Source organism: Lygodium microphyllum, chromosome 29 (assembly GCF_053477565.2).
Source record: "Lygodium microphyllum isolate KBCC chromosome 29, Lygodium_microphyllum_v1.1.10, whole genome shotgun sequence".
NCBI lineage: Eukaryota > Viridiplantae > Streptophyta > Polypodiopsida > Schizaeales > Lygodiaceae > Lygodium > Lygodium microphyllum.
The window spans coordinates 54,326,460-54,352,317 of record NC_141163.1 but is presented as its reverse complement, the minus strand read 5'-3'; the positions used below and the strand labels follow the sequence as shown (position 1 = coordinate 54,352,317).

The following is a 25,858-nucleotide window of genomic DNA, read 5'->3' as shown; positions in this document are numbered from 1 at the left end:
TTTATGCTAAATTCATAAATATACATAATCAAAGTCCTAAAGAGATTGTTTGCCAAGTTGGTACCTCCAAAGCATCCAAGATGCCTCAAGTATAATTGCAATTGTGCACATGCAAAGGAACCCAATTAGAATTTTCATAACTTACAAATCTCAACTCAAGTGTTATTGTTAGTTATGCTCCACTATTAGTGCCTGACTATGAAGATTATTAGCACCGAAAGGTCGCTAGCCCCACAAAAAGGTAGATCCTTCATACATTATGCATGTTGGTAGTTACATATTAAGAGTTTTCCTATGTGCTTTGGGTGTGACTACATTTCCTTACTAGGACTCTGGTGAGGAGGGCTCATCAAGGTAGCTAATAGGCTAAGCTAGCTTTATCATGCCAAAGTTAGGGTGGTATCACTCCCAACTCTTAGTAGACTTTATCGAAGTCTTGAAAGCAAAGCAAAGATGGTGTGGCATGTTCTTTTATCTCTTGACTACAAGAAATGTGGTGACCTTTACTTGTGAGACTTTTAAAGTCCTAGTAAAGTGCCTTGGTGTGGCACTACCTCATTGGTAATTACAAAATTTGTTTGAACTTTGTCCTAGTAAATGTAAGCTTACACGTTTCTTTGTTTGTAACGAGCTTACACACACAGATGTCTCTTCCTTATAGCAGACACCATATAAAACCCATACAAAGAGTACCTAAAAATTCTAAAACATGTTCTCACGACTAACCCAAAGGGTGACATGGTGACTAACGCTTATTAGGCCCGAAGTGACTAAGGTTTATCAGGCTTAGAGGCTAGTGGCTAGATAAGGGGGCATGGAGTGCACATGTGCTATCTGATTGGCAAGATCAACAAAGCCTGACTGATGTGATTCTCACCGGTCTCTCTCTCTCTCTCTCTCTCTCTCTCACACACGCACGCACGCACGCACCCGTACATCACGGTGGCTATGGCGACGAGCATTTACAGCCTATTCGTGATTAACAAATCCGGCGGTCTCATATTCTACAAGGACTATGGCTCAAAAGGGCGCTTGGATACCAACGACAGCTTGCGGCTCGCCAGCTTATTCCACTCCATGCACGCCATCTCCAGCCAGCTCTCCCCGACCCCCGGCTGCACAGGCATCGAGCTTCTCGAAGCCGACACCTTCGATCTCCACTGCTTCCAGTCGCTCACAGGTTTTTCCTCCCCTTTTCTGCTTCTGATTCGAAGTTTTAACCCTTTTAGCATCTGATGCACTTGTCACCTCTGATTTGCATCACCTTCACATAATTTGATGCGTGGTGTACATCATTTTCACACATAATGCACGTAATGCATCATCATCTTTGCGGAATTCGTGCACTTGCCCCTGTTTAAATTGTCGTTTCTGGCAATATGCATGTGTTTTTTCGTAGGTCTTGCTTGCAAAGCGATAATTTGTTTATAGATCTCCATTGATGTTTAAGATTTTCGAGTCTTCAAATGCTCAATGCGCTTTGTAGGACAGTTATGTTGGGGTTTTCGGGTCATCTGCCTTGTGGTTATGTCTGATGTGAAGGTTTACAGTGTCTCGTGCTGCATTTTGATCTCGCATGGTATGGCCATGAACCTACCATGAACCTACCCAAGCCCAGGTTTCAAAGTCTGAGAGTTTGTTCAATTTCCACTCTTTTGTAATGACGGGCATCACTTTATGGGGCAGGGAGGGAGACATCAGCACTGATGTTGATATGGCAACTAGATAGGTGGGCAGACAGGTGGACTGTGATAGGGTGGATGATTGATGATTGTAAATGGTTTGGCGGCTGAAATGACAGTATTTACAAGAGAGCTTGTTGAGAAATAATGTGAACTGATCGTAATTTGACTTTAAGGGGTCAAAAATGTCAAGTAATCAGGCTTAAGATCTTCTATTTCTTCTCGAAGTTCATTTTCTTTTTGAGACATTAGCTTACATCATTCATATCTTGGTGTTATATCTTTGCTAGGTTTTCTATCTTACTCATAGGTGCATGGGCACTCTGCACCTTGGTGCTCTGTTGCCTGGAATGCCACTCATGCACATCGTACCTCCAATTTACCCATAAGTGAGCACACCCACTTATCCGCATATGGTTGTATTGGGCAACAACCCAAATCCCTCTGCGTGCCCCCTCCCCCCCCCCGGCGGGCACCTTGGACTGCTACCTATAGCCACTCAAATGGATGCATATCCATCCTTTTGTCATGGTGCACCTTCACACATTTCACGGGCTATTAAGATGAGAATCCATGCTATGCTTATTGTCTGCCTACCTAGCCTCCCTCGGCTACTCATATGGTGACCATCCCTATGCCTAGTACCAGCCCTATGCATGGTCAGCCAAGTCACACATTTGGATCTAGTATCTATACCTTAACTGATGTATAGTGGGCACTTTGGGCAACGCCCTAAGTGTACTTTCGTCTCCCACCCTACCCTCCCCATTCACCATTGAATACGCACACTTCAACATTCACTCTAGTTGCTACAACCAAGAATGCCTTTAGTGACAAGATTCATTTCAATGGATCAAGTTTTATGAGTTGGTTGAACCTCATGGAATAAGTGCTCAAGTCTTAAGTTGTACTTAGGAGTTAGTCTAGAGGCTATGTTGGACCCTTAACTAGCCCATCTTGATCATATTTTTTCAATGGAAGACTCATAATGCCACATTGAATGTTTAGTTAATGGAGGGTTTGCTTTTTGAGTTTCACTCAAAATACTTTTCCCTAAGGATGATCTGAAAGTGAAGATGGTCGAATATAGGCGATGACTAATAGAAGTGGATGCAACAATGGAAGTATGTACGTATGTTGAAGTAGACTACTAAACACAAGACAGAGAGAAAAGAAGAACATTGCAAAGGAAGAGAAGTTAGAAGAAGACTCGGGAAATGGAATCCCTATACCAAGACATGAGATAGTATAGAACCAATGTGAGTCACTAGTTGTGAAGGCACTAGCACCGGCTCCTCTCTCCGGTAGAACTTATAGATGGTAGATGAATGAATGGAGTGTGGAGGAGGAGCTTGAATAAATAGACCAAAAGAATGCCATAAATGGCAGTAGGTCAGCCTGCATAAAATGCCAAAATAGCTATCATAAAAAGCCAAATAAAATGCCTAAATAATCAGGAAAATATCTTGAAGCCCTAGCCCATTGAATCACATGCAGAGACTTAGCCATGAAATGACATATTTGCTGACAATTACTTGTCTAGTTTGCCACCATTGGCTCATCAAAGTTAGATGATGATCAAGATAGATTGTTTTCAAGCAAGCGGGCTGTTGGAGACAGATCTCGGGAAATGGAACCTATTTATCAAAGCATAAGAGTGCATACAAATCACAATTGTGGGCACAACTAGTAGAGTGCTTCCATTCTCTCTTTCTCCAACATGATATAAGGTGCAATTAAACGACACCGAGGAGATAGAGCACATAAATGGGCTGAGTATAGGCAATAGTAAAGGTAGGTTGGATAGTTGCAAAAAAGTCTTGAAATGTAGGTGGGCTATTAAAAAATGGTCCACCTAGCAAGGCAAATATTGCGCACAAAGCTAGCCATAGAGTCCTCCTAGGTGCCCACTCAAAGCCCCATACAACGACCTATACAACCCATGATATATACAATGCTAACACTGTCTCTTAAATCGTGGGTGATAAGTACAATGAAATACCCAGTGATGAAAGATGCACCATAGGACATACAACAACAATCAAAGAGGACCATGGATACCCGAGTGGTGGGTGATCAAGCCACCACCAAGATGCCTTGAAAGACACCAATGTCTAATTCCAAACCTTAGAGAGTAGTAATAGTTGAATCTCAATGCATGTCTCAAACTAGCTTCGTCCAAAGGATATCGTGACCATGGATTCCCCTCCTTTTCTCTCCTTAAGCCACATTGCCAAAGTGTCGCCTCATATGGAATAGACTAGGAGCAAAGACCACTCATTGTCTCACCTTCCATCATGAAGTTAAAAGATAAACCTACTCTAGGATTTAAATGTGTTGGACTTCATTAGTGCATACAGAAAGCTACTCTGAAGGTCCACTACACTTGCTATGGATAATGCTAGTATGTCTCACCTCCACTATTCATTCACACACTCTTCCTGGCACTTGAGAGTCATGAGGGATGGTGACACCACTAGGAATAGAAGATCGATTTTGTGATCATCACGCCCATTGCCACACAATTAGAATGAGAATTGTAATTTGAGGATGATGAAGAATCGGAGGAGTCCTTGCTTTTCTTCTCCTTTTTGTTTCCATAATTAGTTTCTTGTAATTCTATTAAGTGCCCATTCTTTCCATAGAAGTAGCATTGTCCCTTCTTTTTTCTCTTCTTCTTCACGTCACCTATCTCTGATGTAGCTAAGGCTTGCTCGTGATGGCTGCAAGAATGAGATGACAACCTCCTCAGAAATCTCAATGCAACCAATAACATAGAATTTATGCACTAGAAATTGATAGAACTGGTGGGTGTTTGAGCTCGTAAGATGTTTGCTACACCATGAAACTTTGGAGGTAGGTTATAGAGAATAGTCTCCACAAAATGAGCTTTGAGTATGGTTGACTGCATGTTTGAAAGTTGATCTAGGATTTGAGTGCTTTTTCTATTGTGTTGTGACAACCCTTCACCTTTTATTTAGTTGCCCTCAACTACAAAGCTTCTTCATATCGTTGAAGAATGTTTGGATAATTCTCTATAAAATTTTTATCTATTCACTATGTATTTGTTGCAGGTGGATTTTCAAAATTTTGCAAGAATTTTCGTGTCACAAGGCCACTTCTTGTAGTGGAATCCCTGTGAAACGAAGTCTATGTTTTAAGGATTGTTTTGTTTCTTCAACTTCTAGGGGGTCTTTAGTAATGGGGTTTCTCTGGTTTTAGTCCCGTGTAAGGCTTTAGCAAACTTACATAAAAAGCATTGCATATTTTTCAATGAGCAGGAAGCTTAAGTCAATAAGAAGCTTAATTTATTTTGTCAATTACTTTGAAGGGTCCAATGTATCTATTGGAGAGCTTTGGAAGAGATTAATTATTATTAGAACGCTATTTTAGTATTCTTTTATCAAATTTCAGCAAGATATATTGACCATTTTCAAAAGCTAATGTTTTCTTTTTTTTATTTTCTTGCTTCTTTTGTTGTCCCTAGGTAGCTTTGATAGCGGCTCGAACTTGATTCATTGTTGTTTTTAAATCCAAAGCAAACTTGTTAGTAGCAAAAATCTTATCTAGATTGGCCTAAAAATGGTAGTCTAAAAAATAGCGATGACATTATAAAGATAGTAAGTTTTGTATTGTCATAGTGCTTAAAGCAAACTTGTTAGCAGCAAAAATCTTATCTAGATTGGCCTAAAAATGATAGTCTAAAAAATAGGGATGACATTTTAAAGATAGTAAGTTTTGTATTGTCAGAGTGCTTATTAAATTTGGTCGTTTTTATTCTTGACAAATTTCAACCCAAAAAGAGAGGCCGTAGAGAAGAGAGAAGTATTCGGGCACTTGTCATACAACCTTCGAAGTGTCCTATCTCTTGTCACACCTCATGACATATGGTTGCACACTTGTCTTGTGCTACTTCACTTTTTCTTTTTGCACTAACTTTTCTCTTTCTCCTATTAAAGACCTCGTTTTTTCTCACTCTACATCAGTTTTCTTGTTTGTGAACTCTTGTATAGCAGCCAAAGATACCCTAAAGTTGGCTCCATCCATCTCCATCATTGTCTTGCACTCCATCACCTTCGAATATCTCTGTATTCTCTCTTTTTTCATTATTATTTTATAGGATAACAAACTTGTAAATTCATTATAACCTTTCCTTGTCGAGCTCTTCTTTCATTTCAAAAACTAAAAGCAAGCCATTTTCTAAAGAACTTGGGTTGAGCAGAAATACACATTCCTTTGGGGCGAGGAGGAGGGGAGGGAAAAAAGTAGGGTTTGCCCATCTTTAGCGCTCAATTTTGTTTCCATTACTTTTATGTTTCCATGGCTATAATTTTTTGAATAATTGTCACATTGAGCATTGAGTACTTGCTTTTTGTTAGGTTAGGATTCAGTAGTATGCACACACTCACACATACTCATAGTGAAGAACAACAAGAGAGGAGAGACATTGGAAGGTCACACCCACTATGTGAGAATGATAACGAAAGTACAATCCCTAAGGTACTGAAGTACTATACTCATTGATGTGTGTTTACACTGAGGAAAAATATTTTTCAGCTACTAGAAGGTAAAAAGTACTTGTGGATAAGGGAGCATTCACACTAGAACTACGAAGGAACCTGATAAGTGTAACAAACCTCCCTCGAGTGAATGATGTTATTGTATAAAGGGAATTGGTAGATTAATTCCCAAATTGTATTAAGCCTAAAGTCTTACGAAAGGCTTCAAACTTTTGTCTAGAGAGAGCCTTTCTAAACATATATGCGAAGTTGTCCTGTATAGGGATATAAACCAAGTCAATCTCCCTTGCATGAAGCCTCTCTTTGACATAATGATAATACACCTCAATGTGCTTAGTGTGAGCATAAAAAACTAGATTTCTTGCAATGGCCATAGCTCTTTGATTGTACAAAGGATGTTGCCACTTGTAGGACTTTTGCACTACTAGAGCTGGACCTATGCAGTTTTATGGGTATGGCCTCCATTGGAAAGGCCAAGTATTTGATCTTGATTGGTGACGACTTCAGTTGTTATGTGTGGCCTTATTTTTTGGAGTATAAGAGTGAGGCGTGCTCCACCTTCTACACTTGGAAGGTGTTTGTAGAAATGCAAACATCTTTCAAGGTTCGAGGCGTTCGAGCAGAGTATGGCAACGAGTTTTGTTCTAACCTCTTTTCTAAGTTTTTTAAGGATAACGACATTTGGGTAGAGTACTACCATCCTAACACACCATATGAGAATGGTGTAATGGAGTGGTCCAATCGGACCATGTTGGAGATAGCCTGATTGATATTGGAGGATAGGGTCTTTCTCACTCCCTTTGGTGTCTGTAGTTCACATCCATAGTTGGTCTCCTACCTCCACATTACAGGATATGACTCCCTATGAAGCTTTAGTTGAAAAGAAGCCTTCAATTTCCCACTTTCGCATCTTTGGGTGGGATGTCTTTGTCCATGTGGACAAGAAGAAGAGAGGAGCAAACTCCACTCTAAGTCGAAGAAGCTCATCTTCGTGGGCTACAACATGACCATGAAGGGCTATCATCTCTACGACCCGAAGAAAAGAAAGATCGAAGTAAGCAGGGACGTGATCTTTGATGAGGCTTCGGTTTGATGATCCTGTTGACGGTTCTTCTGCAAGTGGTTCTTGGTGTTCGATTGTCTCTTGCCCTGCCATTGGCCCTTGCTCTTTCTTCTAGGTTACCCTATTCGCACTTCTTCGTTTGCGACTCCTTCCCCTCCTCACTCTCCTCCTCCTTTCCTTCCTCCTTTGACGGCTTCTTCTTCTTCTACTACTTTGTCTCCAAGTATTCCTATCATAGTAACAAGGAACAATCATCCCAGGCCTTCGAACATAGAAATGTTGTCTTGGATAGATTTGCCCAAGGGGACGCCAAAATGGGACAAGGGACGTTCCATATCCCATCCCCAATAGGCATCCCCCCTTCTTGACCATCTGCTACCTCGTCCCCTTGTCACTTCTCTTGATAGGGGGATGGGCCTTTTTTTTTGGGATGGGTGGGGAGGGGAGGGGAGGTTGGTTTTTTGGTGGGTGAGTTTGTCAGACTTCTTCCAAGGACTTGCCTTTTGTCACATATACACATACAAAATCAGTATACTCTTGTATGAAGTTATATCAAACCAGCCCACATTACATATACAAATTTTCTACTATGGAAAATGCATGTATATATGCATGCACATGCATATATTCTTTGGTGGTATACATTCACCCATACATTTGCCCACCACATTACATGAATACATTTTAAAATGCTATTTGTGCATGCCATCCCCTCTCCCATCCTCGTTTCTTGCTTTTGGTCGTTCCGTGTTCTTGTCCTTGTTTCCATCCCCCGTTCCATGTTACTATGATCCCCATCCCCATCCCCATCCCCATCCCCTCAGGTTTCTTTTGGAGGAGGTGAGCCGTCGAAAGGGAAGACTTCTCTTTGGATGAGGGGGATTTACCTTCACTTGGTGAGGGGGAGCCCCTATCTAGATAGATGCACTATAGGTATCGGAGGCTACTCAATCTCCTTTGCAGTAGGATAAGCCTATCACCATTCCACAGTGGTATCGGTAGTCTATGTAGGTTTCAAGTATTTCCCATTTTCCTACTACATGTTGATCAACTGGATTGTAGGCTTAGCAGGATAGTTCACTCTATGTGAACTATGCCATTATATCCCAAATTCTTTAGGATTGTGAGCCAATTATAGTTGACAAGACTTTTGCATAGGATATCTAGTGTCATGCTATGTAGGAGGAGCTCGATTCTATCGAGCACAACCAGACTTGGGAGTTGGCTTTGTGCCTAAAGAAGCGGAAGGTGATTGGTGTGAAGTAGGTCTATAAGACCAAGTATCTTGCATATGGATCCTTGGACAAGCATAAGGTATGGCTTGCTGCCAAGGGATTTGCCAAGTGAACAAGGTTGGTTTACTTAGAGACCTTTGCATATATAGTTGAACATCTATTCTTAAATCTTGCAACTCATCATCATTAGCCTGCCTTCCAGATCGACATTAAAACTACCTTTTTGAATAGCGTCTTGGAGGATGAGATTTATATTTCACAACCTCTTGATTTTCTCGTGTAGGGGAAGGAGGATCATGTTTACAGGTTGCGGAAGGCCATCTATGGCGGCTTGAAGCAAGCTCCTCAAGCTTGGTACTAGAGGATTAATTGATTCTTCTTACAGAGTGGCTTCCATTGATTAGATTATAAACCCAAGCTTTATTATAAGGTTGAGGGAAACATGTGCGTGCTTGTCATCTCGTATGTGGATGACTTGATTATTATTGGGAGTGGCTCATAGGAGGTTGATCTTATGATTAGCGTGCCTCTTCCCTAAAACCTAGATTGATATTACTTACCTGAATTGACTTAGACTCATTAGGTGACTTGAGCTAAGTCTCTATACTCAATAAATCCTAAACCTTATTTAAGTTTCCTAGATAGGCAAGGTTGTCTATGACTCACATAAAGCGGTAGTTCCTTCCATTAATACATGGCCTTTTTGTTAGCAGAGTATTTGTCAGCTCATGTGTGAGTCTGAGCTTGATCTGGGCTGGGCATTTTTATTAGGTATTTTAGGTATTTTTCTGGTGTGGCATTTTATGCCATTGGGGCATTTTATGCACCAGTCGGCCAGCATTAAATGCTGTCCGACCAGCATTATTGCTCCCCACTTTTTCAGCCTATTTATACTCAGTGGCTCCTCCTGAGTCAGTCACTTCATCTTCACCATCTGCAGACTCTGTGGAGAGAGGAGCCAGTGCCAGTGCCCACGCAGCCAGTGACTCACTGTTGTATGCGACTGTCTCGTGTTCAGATATATGGATTCCATTTCCCGTGCATACATCTGAGTTCTCATCTGTATTGTGTTCTTTTCTTTTTCTCTTTTTGTCTTGTGTTTCAGCAGTTTATTTCAGCACATGTTTATGCTTCCACCGCTGCTCCACTTCTGACATGGTATCAGTTTTCAGGATTTGTGTTTCTGCTGTGTTTTCTTGCTGATTTCAGGACTGTTTTGTACCCCTGCTGATCAGACGACTGCTGTCGCAGCCAGACGACCTGTTTTGGGGCTGTTTTCAGCCTGCGTTTTTTGCAGTTTTGCCATCGCCTGCTGCCTCCACACCCTCTGCTGCCTACGCACCCTCTGCTGCCTGCGTTTTTCATCTGCAGCTGCTGGCGACAGTTTTCTACTTGTTTTTCTCCAGTTTACAGCCTGCATTTTGCTGATTCAGCATCTCTCGTGGCTGGGTGACTGTTACTTCAGGCCGTTTTCTCTGTTTTTGGCAGTTTTTGACTGATTTTTTGACTTTCTGCAGCAGATTTTGTCTTCTATTGATCAGATTTTGGGTTCTATTGCATGTGAACTCTCATTTTCTGTAGTCTGTGCTTGTGTTTTGGCTGTGTTTCCTCTCTAAATTCCATCTCTTCTCTACTTCTCTTCTTATCCTCTCCATATGGCTCCTCCGTGTACTTCCACTGATGATAAGTTACATGGACCTGATTATCTCACATGGAGTGCTGTTATGAAAACTTGGTTTGTGCAGAAGCGGCTATGGTACATCGTCTGTGGAGCTATTGCTCGACCTCTCAGTCCTTTTCCTCTTCCTGAAGACTTTGATGAGGACAACCATGATGCATCCTTGAGATTACAGGGGCGGCTTCCGGCACATTATGGAGGTGAGGCTTATGTAGCTTCAGAGAGGGGTGACGGGAAGAAGAAGTCGAAGGCCCAGTGTTACCACTGTGGCAAGAAGGGACATTTGCGGAAGGACTGCAAGAAGTTAGCGGCTTCCAGGAAGAAGGAGCAGAAGACGAAGCGGGATGCTGACTCTACCGATGAGTCCTCTCCTTCATCAGACTCCGACTCCGATCCTCCGACCAAGGTGAAGTCCAAGGCGCGGAAGGGATCCTCTTCTTCGGATCGCGGGAAGGGCTTGGTGGCCCCTTCCTCGGCTGCTTTCTAGTGGTGGTGATGAGGTCATCCCTCACGACTCTCTTGTGCCAGAGAGGGAGTGTGAGCGGGTGTTTAGATGAGGCAGCCGCGCCTCATCTATACTTTTATACAGGTGCACAGGTTCCAGAGAGGGATGTCCCTGACGCATCGATTTTAATCTGGCGGAATCAAATCCTGGAGCTGGGATTGACATCCAGGTTCATGCTGAGCTGGTTATTTGACAGAGAGCGGGAGGCATTCATCTGGAGCTCACATGAAGGGACACTTTGGCGGTCTGGCCAAAGGCGGGGAATCCATGGTCACCTATGTTCAGGGGCATTTTTGACAGGATGGTCTTGTATGCTACTGCGAGACATTGGTGATGGACACCGAGACATGCTATGATCTTCTCTATTTTCAAGTGTTTGGTACGATCGACATCGACATCAGGTTCTCTCCGAGGCACCTTGGTGGTGGCTTGATCACCCACTGCTTGGGTATCCATGGTTCTACTTGGTGGATCTATGTTGTATAGTTTCTGATCCCTTTTCATTGTACTATTGTATTGTATCAGATCACTCATGATCTGAGAGAGGGTGTTAGCAGAGTATTTGTCAGCTCATGTGTGAGTCTGAGCTTGATCTGGGCTGGGCATTTTTATTAGGTATTTTAGGTATTTTTCTGGTGTGGCATTTTATGCCATTGGGGCATTTTATGCACCAGTCGGCCAGCATTAAATGCTGTCCGACCAGCATTATTGCTCCCCACTTTTTCAGCCTATTTATACTCAGTGGCTCCTCCTGAGTCAGTCACTTCATCTTCACCATCTGCAGACTCTGTGGAGAGAGGAGCCAGTGCCAGTGCCCACGCAGCCAGTGACTCACTGTTGTATGCGACTGTCTCGTGTTCAGATATATGGATTCCATTTCCCGTGCATACATCTGAGTTCTCATCTGTATTGTGTTCTTTTCTTTTTCTCTTTTTGTCTTGTGTTTCAGCAGTTTATTTCAGCACATGTTTATGCTTCCACCGTTGCTCCACTTCTGACACTTTTCACATACACGCAAATAGAAACCTCACTCCCTCGCCCAACACCAGATTGGCCCCAAAGTCCGGCGCCCCTTTCGGTATTTCTTTATCAATTATAAGATGGAAAGTTACAAAAATGAAATGTTCCAAAGTACAAAACCTGTGAACAATTGGCTTTCATATTTTCTGAGCAAATATCAGCTGCATAAGGACAATATAGCATAGCTAGAATAACATCCCAAGTAGGAAAACACTTTCTGTGACCGTAACTCAATAATTCAAGTGCAAAATTGCAATCTGCAGAACTCTGTATTTACTGTTTTTACTGTCTAGCATATTGAGAACAACATCCCAAGTAGGAAAATACTTTTTGTGACCATAACTCAATAATTCAAGTGCAGATTTGCAATCTACAGACCTATGTATTTACTGTTTTTCACTTGTATTCTAGCAATAAAACAGTCCCACAAACAGTACTAAATCAGAGCTGAAAACATGGTTCTTGCGTGGCGTGGTCATCACTTTCTTTAGTTCCTGCATTGGAGAAGCAATCAGCTGCTCCTGAACCTGGACTATGAGGCTCTTGCCTCAGCAGAAGTGCAAAGAAAACATAGAACCGTACATTCGATGGAATCAGCCCATCATGCAGAGCATTTCCTTTGAGAATAGAGAGAGTTGACGAGAGGGAGCAAGCTCTACCTTCGTACATGAGTTAGAGATGAAGAAGTACTCTCCATAGTTGATGTACTTGCAACAATCTGCCCTCAGCCCTTGAAAACTTCATGCTCAGATTTGCCCCTCATGCCTATTACATTTTTAAAAAAATGCTCTCTCTCTTTCTCTCTCTCTCTCTCTATGGAATTTGTGCCCAAATTGTGACACATGGCATACATGTAACAGTTTTCCTGTTTAAACCTTCCGGTCTAAAATTCTCCATGATCGGGTCAAAATTTGACCTCAGCACAGACCAAAGAATTAATCCTCATGCAAAAACGAAGATAATGATGTGAACAAGTTCTGGGATCCAAAAATAGTAACTCCCTATATTTTAGGGATGGTGACCCCTGCATTCCTTAAGTTGTTCTGAGCAACTTTTATCATTGCAACCACATCAAAAAGTGTAATGTGGCTCAGTTATGGTGACTTTTATTCCGTGAGCATTCTCACATGTGCATCTTGTGTCTTGGCCAGGCTCATTTTCCTGCACCATCTCCAGTGGCTAAGCACACAGTCCCAAACCACTGGCATTCTATTCTTCAGTGCCCATTCAATATGGAACCGGTCCCAAGGCTCAGACAAACCATTAGTCCAATTTGTCCCAATGGCTGCCTCTTCAAATAAGGAATGCAATTGTAAAAAAAGTATCACCACTTGGTGACAGCTTGCCTACTATGATATTTTCTTCTATAGAGTTTGAGTATTGTGGCCTTTGGTTCACAACTATGGAGGCAATTTGGCTCCAATGGATGTTGGCGGAGATTGATTTTGCAGAAACAAGTCCCACTCAGATACACGTGGATAAGCAGAGTGCGTTAGCTGTGGCAAAGAATCCTGTGTTTCATGCTTGCATGAAGCATATCGAGGTTCAATATCATTATGTACGGGTATTGCATTAAATGTAGTTGGATTGCATTTAATGCAGTCATCTAGTATGAGTTAGCCCATTTTTGCAACGTTTTGCTATATATAGTAGATGTAGTTAGTGGGCAGATCACTTTATTCTCTCTCATAGGTGCTTTGCTAGGTGGCTGCAGTCTTCTCTATCTTGGTTGTGGACAATAGGCTGCACACTTTTCGTCTCCGTCATCACTGTCACCATCAAGGTGTTATCATCATCATTTGGCCTGATTTGGTGCTCTTATTGATACCTTGGGCTGCGTGCAGGGAGTGAGCAGTCCTCATTGTATTCAACTTTCTTCTTTGTTCAATGCAGATCTTTCTTCCCTTCTTGCTTTCTCTTCTTCTCTCTTTTGCCCTCTGTGTTTGTGATTCTCTTCCATTGCGCTCTCATAGGATAGTGTCCTCTCATGGGACTTGTTTACTTGCCCTAGCACCCTTTTACAATCATAATCATCTAGAGGATGCAGATCATGGTACAATGTACAAATCGCATTGCCAACAACTTCAAAATGGTAGCTCGGATTGCGATTTTGATGGCACCAACAACTTTGAAAGGGGGGCAAAATTTCAGTTTGATTGTGAGTGTGATTGGCAAGCCCTCCTCTTCTATCACGGTCTCTTCCTTAGGTAGAGAAGGAAACTTGTTGCCCCTCTTGTCATACTGCGTGATTAGTTGTTGCTTGGCTTAGAGCTAATTCGACAGCCCTAGAGTGGACCAAAAATGGTCAACTTGGCTGGAATGATTCTTGCTCAGCTTCTCTCTACCTTTTGAATGGTTGCCACCGCCCTCCACTAGCCCCAAACAGCCTTTCCTCAACTTGCATGGGCAAGTTTTCCAAGTAGCCTTCTAAAAGGAATTTCCAACATTAAGTAATTAGTTTTCAAAAATAAACTTCTAAAAATCAATTAATTATCCATTTAACCTTGCACAATAATTGGCTGGTGCCCATCCCTTTGGAGCTTCAAGTTGTTCCCAACATTAATTGGCCTTAGACTGGCATTAATTAATTAAATTAATGCCTAGTCCTAGTGTCACAAGAGGGCATTTTAAAGGCCTATTTAATGCACTAGGTTGAATTAACACCAATAAACCACAAGTATTTGTCTAGTATAACTCAATATAACTTTTGCCAATTTCACCTACTACACACTTAGGGTATTTATTCTGTCACCGTAGCAACTACTATACCTTTAGGAATTTACTTAACTTCACTCATTTTTTCTTTCATTGCCTTTTCACTCTAGCTTTGCTTGGCTTTCTTAGCTTAGCAAAGCATCTCAATATGAAATGCTAGCATGTAGATTGCTTCTTGCGGTAATTACATGTTGGGTTTTGAATTTCATCTTGACAGTCAGCCATGTATTGTCCTTCTTCCCAAAGCAGTGGTGCTGCCTTGTCAAGTCTATGCTTCTTAACTCCACAAAGCTTGTGTTTTCCCTTCTTTATAACCACCACCTAGAAGCTGAAATTGATTTCCCCTAATGGCCTATGGTTTTCTAAGGTCCTCTTCATGAAGTGCTACAACACAATTTTTAGGCTCTTCCATAGTTAATCTTTGAAGTTATAAAGATGATGCTTCCTTCTTCCAATTGCAGTCGGCTCACATTGATTCATGGTCACGACCAGCTCTTAATCAGCATGACACAAAAAAGATGATCACGGTCGGCGGCAACTATCATCACAATACCATAGGGGTCACATTGATTCCCACCTTTAAACTCAGTCAGCTCAAGATGATTGCAATAATACAACTCTTGTGCATAACCAAGGATAGCCATCACTTGATGTAGCACAGTCAACAGGGTTAATCAACCTTTTGCTCCCCTTCTTTCATCAACAAATTCCACTACCACTACTACTGTCGGTGCTCCCCATGATGCTTTCCTTTAAGAACTAACATTGCAGGTATGCGTTGGTCTTGATTGGGACAGAGGTATGGTTAGTTGGTGATTCCATGGTGGCTTCATGATCTCTGTTAGTTGAGCTCTTGTTTCTTCAATTGGCATGGAGACTTCCCCTCCCAAGGTCAAGCTTTAGGCATCTCTTTTATGCTATCAGGGTGGCTATTGCTTTGACATAGCTCTTCTAGCTGAGGTGTTTCTTCATTGACTTCTTCATTAGGTCCACATAGCCGACATTAGCTTCTCCTCTTTTGGCATCAACTTCCATGTATCACTATCACTATTTGGGAAAGAATGAGCAGCTACATAGCTCACGTATTGCTTCTCCTATTGCTTGCCCTTCTTTCTTTTTGTAGCGTTGTTCAATGGCGTGACTAATATGTTTGCAGCACGTACGCTTTGGCAGCTTGCTCTTTGTGTAAAAAGTGCTAGCGACTATATCAGCATTCTTGTTGTTCCATTCATCATCTAGGAGGACGGTGGCCATTTCTTTAGATTCATCTCCCTAGCAAATTTGGGGGTTGTCACAATCTCACTGAATTTATCTTCTTTTGTAAGTTTGTCAAGGAGAACAACCTTCTTATTAGTGTCATCCAAATGATTGTTAAGAGTGGTCAATTGTTCAAAGACAAGGCTGAGGTGTTTGAGAGAATCAGTGGGATTATATGGTTGGCTGTACAATTGCGAACAACCTTCTTATCAGTGTCATCCAAATGATTGTTAAGAGTGATCAATTGTTCAAAGAGAAGGCTGAGGTGTTTGAGAGAATTGGTGGGATTATATAGTCGGCTGTACAATTGCATCTTCGAGAACAATTTCGAATTTTTTATATCACCTTCAAATGTTGGAGCAAGAGTATCCTGTACCTCTTATACTGTTTTGGTAAGATCAAGATGATGGAGCAAATTGTTGGAGAGGCCAAGCCCAATGATGGTTAGTGCTCTCTTGTTCTTTTCAAGCCAATCTTGATGAAGCTAGGGATCCTCTTGAACATTTTCGGTTTCTTCATTGGACACAACCTTCCATGCGCCTTCCTGCATAAGGATGAGCTGAATCTTTATTTTCCATATCGAGAACCTGACATTGAAGAACTTCTAAATGGTGATGCAATATCTCAACATGCTGATGGTGGACATCATTGTTTGCTGGTCGGTGGCGGCACTTCTTTTTCTTCTTTGTCTGCTGCTGTTGCTGCAGTACTTCAAAAATAGGCTGGAGTTAGGCAGCACATACTGAGATCAGAGTTGGGGCAAGCCTGTTTGAGGCATTTTACAAATATTCCACCAGTTTGCAGCAGTTTGTAGGGGCAGCATGCTAGTGGTGATGACCAAGAGGAGTAGGAGGCATTCACACAGGTGACAGTGGCCAGTTAGTGATGCTGGCACAGGACAACTGCGTGGCGCAGGTAGTAGTGGGTGGTGCTGCTGGCTGAGGTGGTGCCAGATGAATAGCACACATGGCAGTTGGGCGGTGCAAGTAAGGTGCAGACAGGGTGGTGTCTCAGGTGCACAGGGCAGTGGCATTGGCGAGGGAGACAGCGCGCAGCTGTTCAGGGTGGTGGCAGAGGCAGGCAGCGGGCTGCTGTCAGCTGGGTGGTGTTGAGAAACCACTTCTTCAGTTTACACACTTCATTTAGGGTTTCGCACTGACAGCCCCAAAAAGGGCTGGTGTCCACATTTTGGCCACTTTTTCAGTGGGCGCCTACATAGTGGTGCACCACCCTAGTCAGCTTATGCCTATAAATAGGCAATCACTTCATTCATTCCACCACTCTCTCTTCAGTCATTCTTGTTAGCAGTCATGTTTGTCATGCCTTGTCATCTCCTACCTGTGAGCCTCAGTCTGAGTCAAATGAGGACTTTAGGAGCTTTGACTTGTCTATCACTTGTTTTGACGGAGGAGGTAGCTCATTCTAGAGCACTCAGTTTATTGCATTTCAGTGCATTTTCTCCTCCAGTCGGGATTTTATGTGCATTTCCCGGGGTAGTTTCTGCATTCTTCAGCCTGCCTCACCTGCCGGACATTGTCCACCCTTTCCGGGATTTTTCTGAGCATTCCTGGCATTTTTACCAGCGTTAAATGCTGGTCGGACATATTTATGGCCTCAAATTTCAGGTCGGCCAGTTTTTGGGTTTTTTTGGCTATTTATAGCCATTTCCCACTTGGCAGTCAGTTGTATTATCATCTTCCCTCCTTCTTTGGCAGGTGCACACTCCGACTCCGTCATCTTCCTCCGTCTTCGGTGCTGCCATCATCATCAGCCTGATGTGGTGCCCTCACTGACGCTTCGGGCTGCGTGCAGGGACTGATCAGTCCATTTCAGTGTATTCAGCATTCATTTCAGTCAGTGCAGATTTTCTTCCTTCATTCCCTGCTTTCTCTCTCTCCTCCTCTGTGTTCGTGTTCTTCTTCCGTTGCGCACTCTCACAATTCTTCACCACCTTTTTCGGTCACCACCACTTGCCTTCTCTCACTAGCTCCTTCCACTGCCCTCACACCCCCTTCAGGAGGACATTGCGGTTCGTGGCTCGTGGCTGCCTTCACCCTTCTCTTTTGCTTTAGGCGCCCTGTTCTAGCATGAAGCCTTGCATTTGGAGCATCTTCCACATGGCGTCACAATCATCTGCTTGGCATCAGCACCCTTCTCCTTCAGGCTCCACCTTCACCCGTGTTTTTCAATCTGGAGGTTTTCTCCTTACTTGGGGTCATCATCTCCAGCTTGGCATCAACATCCTAGTCTCTGGCGACAGTCTACATCACCTAGCGTCAGTGATTTCATCACTCATCTATCTTAGGGGTTGCTAGGACTTGCATTTTTGCAGTGTGGCTCCTCCTCCATCACTTGGCATCATTCATCTGTCACAGAGGCTACTAGGACTTGCGTTTTGGTAGCTTGGCTCATCCTTCATCATCTGGCATCATCATTATCCACTTGATATCAACATTTGGGCTGCTCTCCCTGTGCTTGACAGCTTCAAGACTTTGGGATTTGCGTTTTGTTGCCCCTTTGAGTATTGCTTGTCAACATGAGTTGCTACTTCACAAGGCAATTCCATGCACAACTCTTTTAAAACATTGCCCTTAATCCATAGTAAGCAAATCATTGCACATATCACATAGGACGTTTTTACATAATAAGTTATTCTAATAAGTACATCAACGTCAAAGGAGCTTCAATACTCAATGTCATAGGCAAGGGCTTCTTCATGCAATCTTAGACTTAGAACTTGCAAGTCAACATAAGTGAATCCTTGGTTGTTCTAGCCCATATTTAGGGTCTCCATGAGAAATACCAGCCTGTTTTTATTAAAAATGATGTACAGGGCTGCTTTGTGGTAATCGAAGTTTTATTTGAAGGAGAGATCTTATGGTTGCTGGGCCTCTATGCTCCGAATGACCCTTCATCTCGACAGGATCTTTAGAAGACTTTGCAGAGCTCCATGTCACTTGGCAGAAGGGGTTTTTTGATGGGGGATTTCAATATGTGTGTTGACTCTTCTCAGTCCACTTCAGGGCATTCGGTGATGGATGCTCCGGAAAGTCGGGTGTGGAATGCCTTTGCTCTTGAGGTACTTAAGCAAGATCTCTGGTCTTGGCTCCACCCTTCTTCTACAGGGTTTACTTTTCATTCCGCACAATATGCAACTACATGGTCGCGGTTGGACCGAATGTATATAATGCAGGATGATGATTTTCTTCTTGAGATGCTGGAAATGAAAGTCTTGCAGCAATATGCCTTGTCGGACCATTTCCCTCTCCAGCTTGAGATACTTGCACAACCCATTGCACCTTTTATGCAGTTGCAGACTCCCTTTACGTTTCAACTCGTCTTATTTGAAATATCCAATCTTTCAGGGCTATATGCAGCAATTGATTGAGAGGTTTTTATTGGACTTCGCCTTTGAGGGCTCGGCTTCCTTTGCATGACTGCTCTCTAATGTGCAGCGGGTTGCTCGGCAGTATGGGATCCACCATGCCTCTATTTGTCGGCGGCGTCGACACGCAGTGGAGGACTTACTGGCTTTGGTTCGTTCGCTGCTGGTGGACACCCCAGATGATTAATTTCTGCTATCACTGGCGATGCGTTTGGCTGATCTTATTAAAGAATTTCAGTTGAAATCTTATCAGCAGACCAAACTGTACAACTTGACTAACAGTTTGCAAGATAGTGCTTGTCAAACTCATAAGTTCTTTCGCGCCTTGCATGTTTCTCCTGCTCGAGAAAATATGACTAGACTCCAGGATTCAGAAGGTCGCATGGTCACTGATCCGCAGACCATTGTCAATATGTGCAAGAATTATTTTCTGGATCTTCTTGGTTCTTCTCCGTCGCCTTCTGACCAGGTTACGCATGCACGCTCAGTCTTCTATGATTTGGTCCGCCATCAGGTTCCACTTGATATGCAAGCTACTTTGGAGGCAGATATTTGTGAGGAGGAGGTTATGGATGTTTTGTTACACCTGCCTAAGGATAAAAGCCCTAGTTGGGATGGTCTCACTAATGAATTCTTTGAGAGCTCGGCTACCCAATTGGTGAGGCCATTGGCGGCTATGTTTCAGTAGGTTTGGGAAACAAGGGTCATGCCTTCCTCATGGAAAGAAGGCCTTATCAAACTGCTTCCAAAGGTTCCTTCGCCGTCAATGTTGCAACATTGGAGACCAATTTCTTTGATGGGTTCGATGTATAAAATCTTTTCCAAAGTGCAGGCGAATCTGCTCCACAAGCACCTTCCAGCTATTGTGCATCCTCTTCAATATGGTTTCATTAAGGGCCGCAACATTCTGCATGATATCTTAAATGTCCAAATGGCTATTGACTATACAAGGCATTCTAGTCAGGAAGTGGTATTGATTCAATTGGATTTGGAAAAGGCTTTTGACTATTTAGACTAGTCTTTCATTGCAGAACTTATATCTGCTATGGGTTTTGGTACTCGGATGTCTCGATTGATCTACACCATTAGTGCTGCGGCTTCTTTGCGCGTTATGCTCAATGGTGGGGTTACAAAGCCATTTGTCCTTGCACGCTCGGTGAGACAAGGTTGCCCTTTGAGTCCTCTCTTCTTTGCCCTGGCGATCCACCCGGTTCTTTCAATGTTATCTTCAATGGCAGCTTCTACTCAGCTGGCCGGATTGTCTCTTCCTTTGGGACAGCACTTCATTAGCCAATCTTTGGCTGATGATAGCTTTATGATTTTGCGTGCGGACAAGGACAACATTCGCAAGGCATTAGATGTTTGGACGCTCTTTGGTCATGCTTTTGGTCTTCGCATCAATGCCTTCAAATCAGCCATTCTCAGTTGCACGAAGTTTGATTTACAGTCATTGGGCTGACAGGGTCAGGTTGTTTCCCGTGGCTCCATTGTCAAGCATCTTGGGTACTCGTTGGGTGTTGATGTTCGGCCAAAGCAACTACTGGAGTGGATTTCACACAAACTGGCAGCTAAGTTTATGTATTGGAAGTCGCAAGCGTGGCCCTTCCATGTTTGCCTCAAAGTGGCTCAAACAATTATGCTGCCAATGCTCACATATTTCTTGCCATTGCTGCCGTGGACTCCTACTACTTTGAAGGCTCTCACTCGCCCCATTCGTTTCATGTTATGGAAGAATGATTCATTGCACGCAGGTATTTCATGGATTTCGTGGTCACATACATGTACCCCCAAACGCCTAGGTGGTGGAGCTATTTTGGATGCCGAAACTCATATACTGGCACTTTGTTGGTCTCTTTTTCGTGCTGTGTGTGTGGATCATCACCCGTGGGCCATTATAGCCCATTATTTTCTTGAGGACAGCAGGCTTCGGCATGGTAATACACAACTTCGGAGCTCCTGGTGGCATGTCCTTAATGCAGACTCTCAGTTTTCCAGTCCGTCCTCCTCTTTGTTACTGCATTTGGTCAGCTCCTGGAAAGTGGTGCTCCAAAAGGCGCGTTGGCATCCAGTGGGGTGGAGGACCGCTTGCATACTAACTCCTTTCAACTGGAATTGTTGGCAGTCTCGAGATTACTTTCATGGGAAGACAAACATGAGCTCAGATCAAAATTTAACTGCATGGCCCGTTTGGGTGTGACTTCAGTTGCGGATGCCACCCTTGCCAGTCGTAATGTCTTCGCATCGTTTCGTACTGCCAGGAAACTTTTCAGAATCCCGCGTGGATACCGTGATTTATGGGAACAGCTTTTGTTAGTGCTTCAGGGCAGACAACCCTTTCCTGCCCTTGCTGTGGATCGTCCTTGGCAGGACTGGGACCTTGCAGGCCGGTTGAGTCTGGAAAAGGCCTCTGCTAATTAGGTGTATCATCTTCTGATTAAAGATCATCAATGGCTGGGTGTTAAAGCTAATACTGTATGGGGATTGCAGAAATCTCAGTCATGGTGGAAGGCAACTGTGATGGAGGGCTGGTTGAATAAGACACCTTTCAAATGTAAGGTCTTTCTTTGGCGGGTGATGATTGGTGGTCTTCCTCTTGCCTCGACCCTTTCCAAGCGTCGAATCTCGAATGGCAATTGTTTCTTCTGCACCACTCATGTGGAATCGGCCCGACATCGATTTATTTCTTGCCCGCTCGCTAAGAATATCTGGTCGCTCTTGTCACAGGTTTGGCGTGCGGTGGTGGGGTCCTCACTTACCCCTTTCGATTGGGTTTTTGTGCGCCCAAATTACCCCACACCGCCACAGTTGCATCGTCCTTGGCAGGGCTGGGACCTTGCAGGCCGGTTGAGTCTGGAAAAGGCCTCTGCTAATTAGGTGTATCATCTTCTGATTAAAGATCATCAATGGCTGGGTGTTAAAGCTAATACTGTATGGGGATTGCGGAAATCTCAGTCATGGTGGAAGGCAACTGTGATGGAGGGCTGGTTGAATAAGACACCTTTCAAATGTAAGGTCTTTCTTTGGCGGGTGATGATTGGTGGTCTTCCTCTTGCCTCGGCCCTTTCCAAGCGTCGAATCTCGAATGGCAATTGTTTCTTCTGCACCACTCATGTGGAATCGGCCCGACATCGATTTATTTCTTGCCCGCTCGCTAAGAATATCTGGTCGCTCTTGTCACAGGTTTGGCGTGCGGTGGTGGGGTCCTCACTTACCCCTTTCGATTGGGTTTTTGTGCGCCCAAATTACCCCACACCGCCACAGTTGCATCGTCCTTGGCAGGACTGGGACCTTGTAGGCCGGTTGAGTCTGGAAAAGGCCTATGCTAATTAGGTGTATCATCTTCTGATTAAAGATCATCAATGGCTGGGTGTTAAAGCTAATACTGTATGGGGATTGCGGAAATCTCAGTCATGGTGGAAGGCAACTGTGATGGAGGGCTGGTTGAATAAGACACCTTTCAAATGTAAGGTCTTTCTTTGGCGGGTGATGATTGGTGGTCTTCCTCTTGCCTCGGCCCTTTCCAAGCGTCGAATCTCGAACGGCAATTGTTTCTTCTGCACCACTCATGTGGAATCGGCCCGACATCAATTTATTTCTTGCCCGCTCGCTAAGAATATCTGGTCGCTCTTGTCACAGGTTTGGCGTGCGGTGGTGGGGTCCTCACTTACCCCTTTCGATTGGGTTTTTGTGCGCCCAAATTACCCCACACCGCCACAGTTGCATATGAAGATCTTATTCCACCTTTTTAGATACTGGGGATGCTGGCACAATTGGACCCCACTCGGAATGCCTTTCTTTTTGATTCGGCCTCTAATGTACCGAGACACATTGCCAGGCTTAAAGGTCTCTTGCATTGGCAGATAGATCTCATTCGGCACTCGGACTTGCTCCCTCGGGAGGACTTACTTCCCTGGCATATGGCAATTTCCTCTGGGTCTTTGCCATGACTTGTGTAACTTTTTCGTGGCTTCGTACTAGGATTTTACACACGTTGGCTTAGAGCCCTCGTGTATCTTGTAATCATGTAAACTTGTACCTTTTTTTCGTAATTAATACAATTACCTTTTAGAGAGAGAGAGAGAGAGAGACGAAAAAAAAGAGAGAGAGAGAGCATTTACGAGAAAAAAAAAAGAGAGAGAGAGAGAGCATGTGCTCCAAGCTGAATAAATTGATGTGATAGTTAATGATATGAAAGTACAGGGCTAGGGGTTTACTTTATTGTCTTAGGTCTCTCCCAAACCTTGACCCTAGTCTTTTACACATTGAGGTGTGTTCACATCCTAAAACATAGTAATGTGTGTTCACACACGAAGGTGGTAGATAACTAACATACTTTGCGTGCTGTGCTTCGTTCTTGATTTGTTAGGTGCTTGTTTTGCGCTATTGTCAGCTGTGTGGTTATGTTTTACTCAGTTGGTGGCAGTCAATTGCTGTACCAATTGTGTTTTGAACAGCAGCTCTGGTGTGCTTTTTGAGGCTGTCTCTGTGCATGCTGGATGGTTTTGTGCATCATCAGCTTGTCATCAGTGTGGTCCCTAGGCTTAGTATCAGTTGCTGGTAGTTCAGGCTCGAAGCTTGGTCCTTAGCCAAAGGTTGCTATTTTGCACTTGTACTTGGGCAGACTGCTCCAAGTGGCCTCATGTAGTCCTCCAGTAGGGAACCACTGTGCTGGGGTTTTTAGGGGATGAGAAGGGGGGCTAGTGGGGGGGTGGGTTTATGAACTGATACATTGGTGACTCACTCACTCCACTTTACACCCTTCAATTTCTTTTGTTGTTTTTGAGTTATTCAATTGTACTTTTAAGCCTATCGTATATGTTCATTGTGGGAGACCAGCACCCATTTCTGAAGGTAAGGTTACAAGAATCCCTCTATATCCTCAAAGGATAACATGACACTCTTGCCTCAGTCTCTTTCAAGTATTTAACATAAAGTTGTCACTAGTGCATTAAAAACCTTACTGTAATTGAAGGTGGGCATAGAATTTCTACGTTGCAAACTCCTTGAGCCTGCTTGAAATCTGAATCTGTTGTTCCTCATACGGTTAAGTTATTGTGATGTCTTTAGCCAAGAGGCTCTGAGAGATACCGTTGATCGGAGGATGCTGTGGTGGAAAGAAGTTGAATAGTGATATCTGAGTCTTCTAGATATGGTCTCTTTCTATGAGAAAATAACTCTGGACTCTGATAATTGTCTTCTGGTAAATACTGCTTGTAAAAGGTCATGTTTTGAGGTGGTGAGTGCATGTACTACCAGTCAGATATGAATAGCTTACTGCCTAAAACACAGTCAGAAAAGCTTTTGCTTTCTGTTGAGATTCTGAGAATGGTCCTAACTCTGTGAGTAGTGTAGCCATCAAAGTATGGCTCTGAATAATTTCAAAGAAGTATATAACATGAAAATTTGGTAAAATAGGATGCTAGGTGATTATTTATGGCAGTGTGCAGGTGCATAAAAATGAGATGTTTTGCTCAAAGAATATATGTTGTATATTCAGGTTATGTGTTCAAGTATTTACAATTTATATGTACATAAGGGTATAAAATGAGATGTTTTGTTCAAGGAATATATGTTGTATATTCAGGTTATGTGTTCAAGCATTTATGATTTATATGTACATAATGGTATAGAATGAAGTTGTCAAGTACAATCCAAATGCATTCTTGAAGTTTGAGGATTTTTTCTTGATTATACAGGTACTAAATTCTTTGTGGTAGCCGAGCCAGGTGCACAGGGATTAGACTTTTTGCTTAAAAGCATATACGATCTGTATGTAGATTATGTGCTCAAGAATCCGTTTTATGAAGTGGAAATGCCCATAAAATGTGAGCTTTTTGATTTGAACTTGACCCAACTCATTCGTAAAGAGAAAAATATTTTGAGCAGTAGATCATAATGAGCACTGAATCAATTCACCCAAACTGTTTGCTGGCTTTTTATTGTAGAGCTTAGAACTGTTTCAGTTGTAAAACTGGAAGATTTACTTGATTAGAGGCTTGTGGCCTTTAAGCTCACTAGGTTTTATAATTTGCTATTGGGGCAAGTGAACTACTTGCAAGGCCTCTCAAGTATGACTTTACTGGAAAATGTCTCTTTGTATGTGCAAGAACCTGATGCTTCAAAGTGCTTTGCTTAAAGGTAAATCTTGTAAAGTGGTATGTGAGCATGTATCATACATGTATGAGATTATAAAAAATTACCTGTAGTACTAACTTTCATGGCATAAAGTTCTGTGCCATTTGAGTTAAGTCGTGAGTCACTTCCAGTCTCATATCATTTACTGTTGAAGCCAGGTGCATGTGCATACATATGTAAAAAGTAGTACTAACTTTCATGGCATAAAGTTCTGTGACATCGGAGTTAAGTCGTGAGTCACTTCCAGTCTCATATCATTTACTGTTGAAGCCAGGTGCATGTGCATACGTATGTAAAAAGTAAGATTCCCGTCCTTGAGAATGAATTGCCTTAGCATTTTACAAGCACATCTGTTGTGAACATCAAATGAGTCATGGTGGCTTGTGGTCTTTAAGCTCACTAGGTTTTATAATTTGCTGTTGGGGCAAGTGACCTACTTGAAGGCCTCTCAAGTATCACTTTACTGGAAGATATGCCTTTGTATGTGCAAGAACCTGATGCTCAAAAGTGCTTTGCTTAAAGGTAAAGCTAGTAAAGTGGTAAGTGAAGCATGTATTGTGCAAGTACGAGCTTTTAAAAAGTTACCTGCGGTAGTAACTTTCTGACATAAAGCTCTGTGACATTTGAGTTTAGTCATGAGTGACTTCCAGTCTCGTTATCATT

At 42.9% G+C, this 25,858-nt stretch overlaps 1 protein-coding gene across 2 annotated transcripts; it reads left to right on the top strand.

Moving 5' to 3' along the window:
* The first annotated feature begins 772 nt into the window (after window positions 1–772).
* On the top strand, window positions 773–25,203 carry LOC148010642 (SNARE-like superfamily protein). Of its 2 annotated transcripts, none has more exons than XM_087672019.1 (2): window positions 773–1,180; window positions 24,128–24,453. In XM_087672019.1, the coding sequence occupies exons 1-2, from the start codon at window positions 949–951 to the stop codon at window positions 24,139–24,141; spliced, it is 246 nt and encodes an 81-aa protein (XP_087528145.1). In that variant the 5' UTR covers window positions 773–948; the 3' UTR covers window positions 24,142–24,453. The 2 variants fall into 2 exon arrangements, with proteins under 2 accessions (XP_087528145.1, XP_087528144.1); XM_087672018.1 differs by lacking the exon at window positions 24,128–24,453 and adding an exon at window positions 24,757–25,203 and having other exon boundaries at window positions 785–1,180.
* The last annotated feature ends 655 nt before the right edge of the window (window positions 25,204–25,858 follow it).

Excerpts from the sequence above, each read along its gene's own strand:
- LOC148010642 (XM_087672018.1), top strand. The coding sequence starts at position 949 with ATGGCGACGAGCATTTACAGCCTATTCGTGATTAACAAATCCGGCGGT. Across the intron at positions 1,181-24,756 it reads CTGCTTCCAGTCGCTCACAG|GTACTAAATTCTTTGTGGTA; the intron begins GTTTTTCCTCCC and ends TTGATTATACAG.